Below are 9,846 nucleotides of genomic sequence, written 5' to 3'. Positions count from 1 at the left end.
GGCGCGCGAGTTCATGTTGGGTACCCTCGTTCCAATACGTTATAAAAGAGTATGCATTCGTCCACCTTGAATATTATTCATGTTCTGGTTAAAAAAGGCCCTAATGATTTATGCTATACAACGTTTGACATGTTTGAACAAACGGAAATATATTTTTTCCCCTCGTTCATGACGAGAAGTCCGGCTGGCTTAGATCATGTGCTAACAAGACGGAGATTTTTGGACATAAATGATGAGCTTTTTTGAACAAAACTACATTCGTTATGGACCTGTGATACCTGGAAGTGACATCTGATGAAGAGAATCAAAGGTAATGGATTATTTACATAGTATTTTCGATTTTAGATCTCCCCAACATGACGTCTAGTCTGTATCGCAACGCGTATTTTTCTGGGCGCAGTGCTCAGATTATTGCAAAGTGTGATTTCCCAGTAAGGTTATTTTTAAATCTGGCAAGTTGATTGCGTTCAAGAGATGTAAATCTATAATTCTTTAAATGACAATATAATATTTTACCAATGTTTTCTAATTTTAATTATTTAATTTGTGACGCTGACTTGACTGCCGGTTATTGGAGGGAAACGATTTCCTCAACATCAATGCCATAGTAAAACGCTGTTTTTGGATATAAATATGAACTTGATAGAACTAAAAATGCATGCATTGTCTAACATAATGTCCTAGGAGTGTCATCTGATGGAGATTGTAAAAGGTTAGTGCATCATTTTAGCTGGTTTTATGGTTTTGGTGACCCTGTCTTTGACTTGACAAAACATTACACACAACTCTTGTAAATGTACTGTCCTAACATACTCTAAATTTATGCTTTCGCCGTAAAACCTTTTTGAAATCGTAAAACGTGGTTAGATTAAGGAGATGTTTATCTTTCAAAGGGTGTAAAATAGTTGTATGTTTGAAAAATTTGAATTTTGACATTTATTTGGATTCAAATTTGCCGCTCTTGAAATGCACCTGCTGTTGATGGAGTGCACCACGGGTGGCACGCTAGCGTCCCACCTAGCCCATAGAGGTTAAAACCCACTACCCCATTCCACTACTTTGACCCTATCTGCTCCTGCACCAGGCCAACTAACCCTACACTCATTAAAACCCACTACCCCATTCCACTACTTTGACCCTATCTGCTCCTGCACCAGGCCAACTAACCCTACACTCATTAAAACCCACTACCCCATTCCACTACTTTGACCCTATCTGCTCCTGCACCAGGCCAACTAACCCTACACTCATTAAAACCCACTACCCCATTCCACTACTTTGACCCTATCTGCTCCTGTACCAGGCCAACTAACCCTACACTCATTAAAAACCCACTACCCCATTCCACTACTTTGACCCTATCTGCTCCTGCACCAGGCCAACTAACCCTACACTCATTAAAACCCACTACCCCATTCCACTACTTTGACACTATCTGCTCCTGCACCCGGCCAATTAATCTTACACTCATTAAAACCCACTACCCCATTCCACTACTTTGACCCTATCTGCTCCTGCACCAGGCCAACTAACCCTACACTCATTAAAACCCACTACCCCCCATTCCACTACTTTGACCCTATCTGCTCCTGCACCAGGCCAACGACCTGGGAGGACGGGACACCACCACTCAACACACCCTGGAACTCTTCTGAAGTCAAATCTAGTATGACCAAATACTTCTCTGCAGCTGCCACAAAAACAACATATTTTTTTCTGTGATTTACATTCCATTTCTGCGGTACAGTTGATAACCATTTGCTATGAACACTAAGAAGCCAACCTTACTGAAGCATATATCGCTGGTTGGCCCATCCCTCTGTGCTGTCACAGATCTACTACTCACAGGGATCCTCTCAGGATCCTTCAGCCTTGACCCATCCTCCTCTACTTTCTTCACTGCCTCAGCAGTGACAACCTGTTCCCAACAGTGGGGTCAGTGGGATTGGATAGGGGCCCCTCTACCTCTCTCTCTCTCTCTCTCTGACTGGAGGAGACAGGTGAAATGGTGTGTCTCCTCTGGTCAACAATACTCACCTTGAAAGACTCCACAGCCTGTTGGAGCTCCTTCAGCTCCTTCTCTCTCTCCTGGAATCTCTGCTGGACCTTCTGCTGACTCATCTCCAGCTGCCTCTGTGGAGAATCACTCTTCAATGAGCTATCAAGCTTTATTAGTCCAGTAGATCAATAGTATAGTAATGTGACATAGGGCCCATAGAGAGGAAGGTCTAAAAAATGGATGGTCCATTTACTAAATGATATTTATTTGTTGCTATGTGAATGATTATAGTTTTTATGGTAGGACTACATGTATCAACAGGTTGAGACTGAACTTTGGACTCATAAAAGGCCATTCAGAATGATAATAGTGTTTGACATTATAAAATGGTGATACATCTGGAGAATCTGGGTTGACATATCAATATACTCAAGGTTTGTGTTCATATTTGTTCTGCTGAGGATTAATTTCATTTCAATGATCTCATATTCAAACAGCCTTAGTTCCTACTGTATCTTGAATTCTTTGTTTATCAGACAGTCACCAATAAGTTGTTCTGGTCTTACCTGTTTCTCAGTCCTCTCTGCTGCAGCTGACACTGTATCATGGCCTTTATGTTCATCCATTGTACACAGATAACAGATACACTGCTGATCGGTACGACAGTAAACCTCCAGCAGTTTGTCATGATGAGAGCAGATCTTCTCCTGTAGTTGTGCGGTGGCTTTGACCAGCTTGTGCCTCTTCAAAGCAGGAGATTCGTAGTGAGATTGGAGGTGAGTCTCACAGTAAGAGGCCAGACACACCAGACAGGACATGAGGGCTTTCTGCTTTCTGGTCCCAGTGCAGACATCACACGCCACATCTCTATGTCCAGCATAGCACAGAGCAGGAGGGGGAGCAGCCTGGAGTCCTGTCTTCTTCAGTTTCTCCACCAGCTCAGCCAACATGTTATTTTTACTCAGCGTAGGCCTCGGACTGAAGGTCTGTCTGCACTGAGGACAGCTATAGACCCCTTTCAGAACATCCTGATCCCAGCAGCCCTCAATACAGCTCCTACAGTAACTGTGTCCACAGGGGATGGCGACTGGTTCCTTCAGTAGATCCAGACAGACAGAACAACAGAACTGGTCCTGGTCCAGCAGAACTCCCTGTTGAGCCATTTGGACGGTTGTTCACTCTCACATAGACAGACGACACAGAGACTCAGATCAGTTTCGTTTCCTCAGAAGAGAGTTTGTGGGAGGGGGAGGGATTTCCTGGTTCTTCCAGAGGGGTGGGGTTAGAGGGAGGGAGGGAGGGGTTAGAGGGAGGGAGGAAGAGAGAGAGGAACTGCATGCAACAGCAAGAGGGAGACAAATAGTCTTGTTCCTTGGTTAGAGCCCATAACATGGAACACATGACATAATGAATCTTAAAATGTGAGTTGTTAGAATATATGAAGGGTAACAGTTTTCTATGAAGTACGTATGTATCATTATTTTAATCACCTTTATAATGCCTTATAAATCAATAAGTCCTGAGGAGGTGTGATATATGGTTATTATACAGTACCACGGCTAAGGGCTGTTCTTAGACAAGACACAACACGGATTGAGAATTATCTAACACTTTCAACAATACAATCACATTTTATTTCATTGGTTTCATACACATATTTATCAGATGTTATTGTGGGTGAAGTGAAATGCTTGTGTTCCTGGTTCCAACAGTGCAGTAATATCTAACAATGCTTGTGTTCCTAGTTCCAACAGTGCAGTAATATCTAACAATGCTTGTGTTCCCAGCTCCAACAGTGCAGTAATATCTAACAATGCTTGTGTTCCTGGCTCCAACAGTGCAGTAATATCTAACAATGCTTGTGTTCCTAGTTCCAACAGTGCAGTAATATCTAACAATGCTTGTGTTCCCAGCTCCAACAGTGCAGTAATATCTAACAATGCTTGTGTTCCTGGCTCCAACAGTGCAGTAATATCTAACAATGCTTGTGTTCCTGGCTCCAACAGTGCAGTAATATCTATCAATGCTTGTGTTCCCAGCTCACAGAGGGCAAATCTAAAAAGTCAATGAAAATATTAGGACAAGCAATGTATATATATATATATATATATATATATATATATATATATACACTGTGTACTGTGATGTGATGCATAGACAATTTGGAGTACATCTGTAGTATATCTGAAGAATAGTAGATGTACAGCAGTAGTTATATAGGATGAACCATGACTAGAATACAGTATATACATATGAAGTGGACAGCAGTAGTTATATAGGATGAACCATGACTAGAATACAGTATATACATATGAAGTGGACAGCAGTAGTTATATAGGATGAACCAGGACTAGAATACAGTATATACATATGAAGTGGATAGCAGTAGTTATATAGGATGAACCATGATTAAAATACAGTATATACATATGAAGTGGATAGCAGTAGTTATATAGGATGAACCAGGACTAGAATACAGTATATACATATGAAGTGGACAGCAGTAGTTATATAGGATGAACCAGGACTAGAATACAGTATATACATATGAAGTGGACAGCAGTAGTTATATAGGATGAACCAGGACTAGAATACAGTATATACATATGAAGTGGGCAGCAGTAGTTATATAGGATGAACCATGACTAGAATACAGTATATACATATGAAGTAGACAGCAGTAGTTATATAGGATGAACCATGACTAGAATACAGTATATACATATGAAGTGGACAGCAGTAGTTATATAGGATGAACCATGACTAGAATACAGTATATACATATGAAGTGGATAGCAGTAGTTATATAGAATACAGTATATACATATGAAGTGGACAGCAGTAGTTATATAGGATGAACCAGGACTAGAATACAGTATATACATATGAAGTGGGCAGCAGTAGTTATATAGGATGAACCATGACTAGAATACAGTATATACATTTTTATTCTATATAACTGGTTCATCCTATATAACTACTATACTACATATTTGATCCATATTACCTATACATCCCTTTACATTTATATATACACTACCGGTCAAAAGTTTTAGAACAATTAAGGCTTTTTCTTTATTTGTACTATTTTCAACATTGTAGAATAATAGTGAAGACATCAAGACTATGAAATATCAGATATGGAATCATGTAGTAACCAAAAAAAGTGTTATATTTATATATTTTATATTTGAGATTCTTCAAAGTAGCCACCCTTTGCCTTGATGACAGCTTTGCACAATCTTGGCATTCTCTCAACCAGCTTCATGAGATAGTCACCTGGAATGCATTTCAATTAACAGGTGTGCCTTGTTAAAGTTAATTTGTGGAATTTCTTTCCTTCTAAATGCATTTGAGCAAATCAGTTGTGTTGTGACATGGTAGGGTTGGTATACAGAAGACAGCCCTATTGGGTAAAAGACCAAGTCCACATTATGGCAAGAACAGCTCAAATAAGCAAAGAGAAACGACATGAATGTAAAAATAAAGAAAAACCCTTGAATGAGTAAGTGTGTCCCAACATTTGACTGGTACTGTATATATATATATACTCCAGACTGGTTCTGTGTGTGTATATATATATATATATATATATATATATATATATATATATATACTCCAGACTGGTTCTGTGTATATATATATATACACTCCAGACTGGTACTGTGTGTATATATATATATATATACTCCAGACTGGTTCTGTGTATATATATATATACTCCAGACTGGTACTGTGTATATGTGTGTATATATATATACTCCAGACTGGTTCTGTGTGTGTATATATATATATACTCCAGACTGGTTCTGTGTGTATATATATATACACAGAACCAGTCTGGAGTATATATATATACACACAGAACCAGTCTGGAGTATATATATATATACACACACAGAACCAGTCTGGAGTATATGTGTGTGTATATATATGTGTGTATATATATATATATATATATATATATATATATATATATATATATATATATATATACTCCAGACTGGTTCTGTGTGTGTGTGTGTGTATATATATATATATACACACATATATATATATACACACATATACACACAGTATATACTCAGTATATATATTTATATTCCAGGACTCCAACATTGCTCATCCTAATATTTCTATATTTCTTAATTCCTTTACTTTTTACTGTCACGTCCTGACCAGTAATAGGGGTTATTTGTTTTTGTAGTTTGGTCAGGACGTGGCAGGGGGTGTTTGTTTTAGGCGGTTCGGGCTATGTATTTAGGTAGAGGGGTGTTTGGTTTATGTGGTTCGGGCTATGTATTTAGGTAGAGGGGTGTTTGGTTTATGTGGTTCGGGCTATGTATTTAGGTAGAGGGGTGTTTGGTTTATGTGTTTCGGGCTATGTATTTAGGTAGAGGGGTGTTTGGTTTATGTGGTTCGGGCTATGTATTTAGGTAGAGGGGTGTTTGGTTTATGTGGTTCAGGCTATGTATTTAGGTAGAGGGGTGTTTGGTTTATGTGGTCCGGGGTTTGTTAGTCTATGTTCTATGTTAGTGTATTTCTATGTTCTGTCTTGTCTATTGTAGTTCTATGTTTAGTTAATTGGGGTTGGACCTTCAATTGGAGGCAGCTGGTTATCGTTGCCTCTGATTGAAGTTCCTATAATTAGGAGTTTGTTTGTCATGGGGTTTTGTGGCAGATTGTTGCTGTGTATAGCTTTGTGCCTTACTGGCCTGTTCTTTGTCCTTTAATAAAAGAAGATGAGTGTACATTTTCCCGCTGCGTCTTGGTCTAAACCCTACGACACCTGTGACATTTACATTAGGGTGTATTGTTAGATACTACTGCACTGTTGGAACCAGGAACACAAGCATTTCACTACACCCACAATAACATCTACTAAATATGTGTATGTGACCAATAACATTTTTATTTGATTGTATTTTTGAAAGTGTTACATAATTCTCAATCCGCTTTGCGTCGTGCCTAAAAACAGCACTTAGCCGTGGTACTGTATATTAGCCATATACTGTCACCACTTCCACCGAAGTCATTTCCTCTCCTTGTTCGGCGGTCGGCGTCACCGGTCTTCTAGTCATTGTCGATCCACTTTTTTTCATTTTCCATTTGTTTTGTCTTGTTTTCTTACACATCTGGTTTCCATTTCCATCATGAATTGTTGTGTATTTAACCCTCTGTTCCCCCCATGTCCTTGTGTGGAATTGTTTGTTTGTAAGTGCTTGTACTCTGTTACTGGTGCGCATTGGGTTTTGTACCCATGTAGGTTCGTTTTGTATTAAACTGCTCCGGCTATTACCTATCTCTGCTCTCCTGCGTCTGACTTCACTGCCACCAGGTCCGCAATCCTTACATATACCACACCTCCTCAGGCCTTATTGCTTATTAGAACACATAAGTGTATTATAAGGCATTATAAAGGTCATTAAAATAATTCTAATATGTACTTCATAGAAACGGTTACCCTTTATATTCTAATAACTCACATTTTAAGATTCATTATTTCATTTATTCCACGTTAAGGGCTCTAACCAAGGAACAAGACTATTTGTCTCCCTCTTGCTGTTGCATGCAGTTCCTCTCTCTTCCTCCCTCCCTCTAACCCCACCCCTCTGGCAGAACCAGGAAGTCCATCCCCCTTCACAAACTCTCTTCTGAGGAAACGAAACTGATCTGAGTCTCTGTGTCGTCTGTCTATGTGAGAGTGAACAACCGTCCAAATGGCTCAACAGGGAGTTCTGCTGGACCAGGACCAGTTCTGTTGTTCTGTCTGTCTGGATCTACTGAAGGAGCCTGTCACTACTGCCTGTGGGCACAGTTACTGTAGGAGCTGTATTGAGGGCTGCTGGGATCAGGATGTTCTGAAAGGGGTCTATAGCTGTCCTCAGTGCAGACAGACCTTCAGTCCGAGGCCTACGCTGAGTAAAAATAACATGTTGGCTGAAATGTTGAAAAAGTGTTTTTAAATAGGCATGCTATCATTTGAAAATTAGTTGAAAGGCTAAGTGATTCTCCTCCTGACAAGAAGTTGACAGCCTTCAAACATAGAATATTTTTGGGTCAAAAAAAAGAATATACAGCTGTCTTTAGTAAGATCAAACTGAACTAACTGCTATCTTGAAATGTTGAAAAAGTGTTTTTAAATAGCTCAGTCTTATCACTCAATATGAGTCAAAATCTGTCACTTCCAGGACTGCTCATTTTGTCAAAAATGAAAAAATGAAAAAAATAACTACTCACAGCTGTGTTAAAACCTCTTGGGGATAGGGGGCAGTATTGAGAATTTTGAAAAAAAATATGTGCCCATTTTTAACTGCCTCCTACACCAACTCAGAAGCTAGAATATGCATATTATTGTTCAGGTTTGGATAGAAAACACTCTGAATTTTCTAAAACTGTTTGAATGGTGTCTGTAAGTATAACAGAACTCATATGGCAGTCAAAACCCTGAGACAAATTCTGACAGGAAGTGGATACCTGATGTGTTGAATTACCTTTAAGCCTATGCCATTGAAACACACAGGGGCTTATTAATCGTTGAGCACTTCCTATGGCTTCCACTAGATGTCACCAGTCTTTACAAAGTGTTTTTAGTCTTATACTGTGAGATCTGACCGAACAAGAGCCTTGGAACGGTGATGGCCGATTAGACTCTGGCGCGCGAGTTCATGTTGGGTAGTCTCGTTCCAATACGTTTTAAAAGAGAATGCAATCGTCCGCCTTGAATATTATTCATGTTCTGGTTAAAAAAGGCACTAATGATTTATGCTATACAACGTTCGACATGTTTGAACGAACGTAAATATTTTTTCTCTTCTTTCATGAAGAGAAGTCCGGCGGGCTTAGATCATGTGCTAACAACACGGAGCTTTTTGGACATAAATTATGAGCTTTTTCAAACAAAACTACATTTGTTATGGACCTGGGATTCCTGGAAGTGACATCTGATGAAGAGAATCAAAGGTAATGGATTATTTACATAGTATTTTCGATTTTAGATCTCTCCAACATGGCGGTTAGTCTGTATCTCAAAGCGTATTTTTCTGGGCGCAGTGCTCAGATTATTGCAAAGTGTGATTTCCCAGTAAGGTTATTTTTAAATCTGGCAATCCGGTTGCATTCAAGAGATGTAAATCTATAATTCTTTGAATGACAATATAATATTTTACCAATGTTTTCTAATTTTAATTATTTAATTTGAGGTGCTGATTTGACTGGCGGTATTGGAGGGAAAAGATTTCCTCAACATCAACGCCATAGTAAAACGCTGTTTTTGGATATAAATATGAACTTGATAGAACTAAAAATGCATGTATTGTCTAACATAATGTCCTAGGAGTGTCATCTGATGGAGATTGTCAAAGGTTAGTGCATAATTTTAGCTGATTTTATGGTTTTGGTGACGCCTGTCTTTGAATTGACAAAACATTACACACAACTATTGTCAATGTACTGTCCTAACATAATCTAACTTTATGCTTTCGCCGTAAAACCTTTTTGAAATCGGACAACGTGGTTAGATTAAGGAGATGTTTATCTTTCAAAGGGTGTAAGATAGTTGTATGTTTGAAAAATTAGAATTTTGACATTTATTTGGATTCAAATTTGCCGCTCTTGAAATGCACCTGCTGTTGATAGGGTGCACCACGGGGGGCACGCTAGCGTCCCACATAGCCCCAAGAGGTTAAACAGCGGTTGACATGCTTCGAAGTACGGTAATGGAATATTTAGAATTTTTTTTGTCACGAAATGCGCCATGCTCGTCACCCTTATTTACCCGTTCGGATAGTGTTTTGAACGCGCGAACAAAAAGCCGCTATTTGGATATAACAATGGATTATTTGGGA

General features: G+C 39.1%; 1 protein-coding gene across 1 annotated transcript in view; it reads right to left on the bottom strand.

The window, feature by feature from the left end:
- LOC145867024 (E3 ubiquitin-protein ligase TRIM47-like) overlaps positions 1-3,213 on the bottom strand; it is a 6,631-nt gene extending 3,418 nt beyond the window's left edge. The window contains exons 1-2 of the mRNA XM_082971067.1: positions 2,566-3,213; positions 2,038-2,133 (exon numbers count right to left, since the gene is read on the bottom strand). Of these exons, the coding sequence (XP_082827193.1) occupies positions 2,038-2,133; positions 2,566-3,162 (693 nt within the window). The 5' untranslated portion in view covers positions 3,163-3,213. The remainder of the gene's footprint in view (positions 1-2,037; positions 2,134-2,565) is intronic.
- Positions 3,214-9,846: the final 6,633 nt, after the last annotated feature.

The sequence above is a fragment of the Salmo salar genome, unplaced genomic scaffold (assembly GCF_965601325.2).
Source record: "Salmo salar unplaced genomic scaffold, fSalSal1 ptg000152l, whole genome shotgun sequence".
In the NCBI taxonomy this organism is placed as follows: domain Eukaryota; kingdom Metazoa; phylum Chordata; class Actinopteri; order Salmoniformes; family Salmonidae; genus Salmo; species Salmo salar.
The sequence above is the reverse complement of the archived record's forward strand: the minus strand, read 5'-3'. Positions and strand labels throughout refer to the sequence as shown.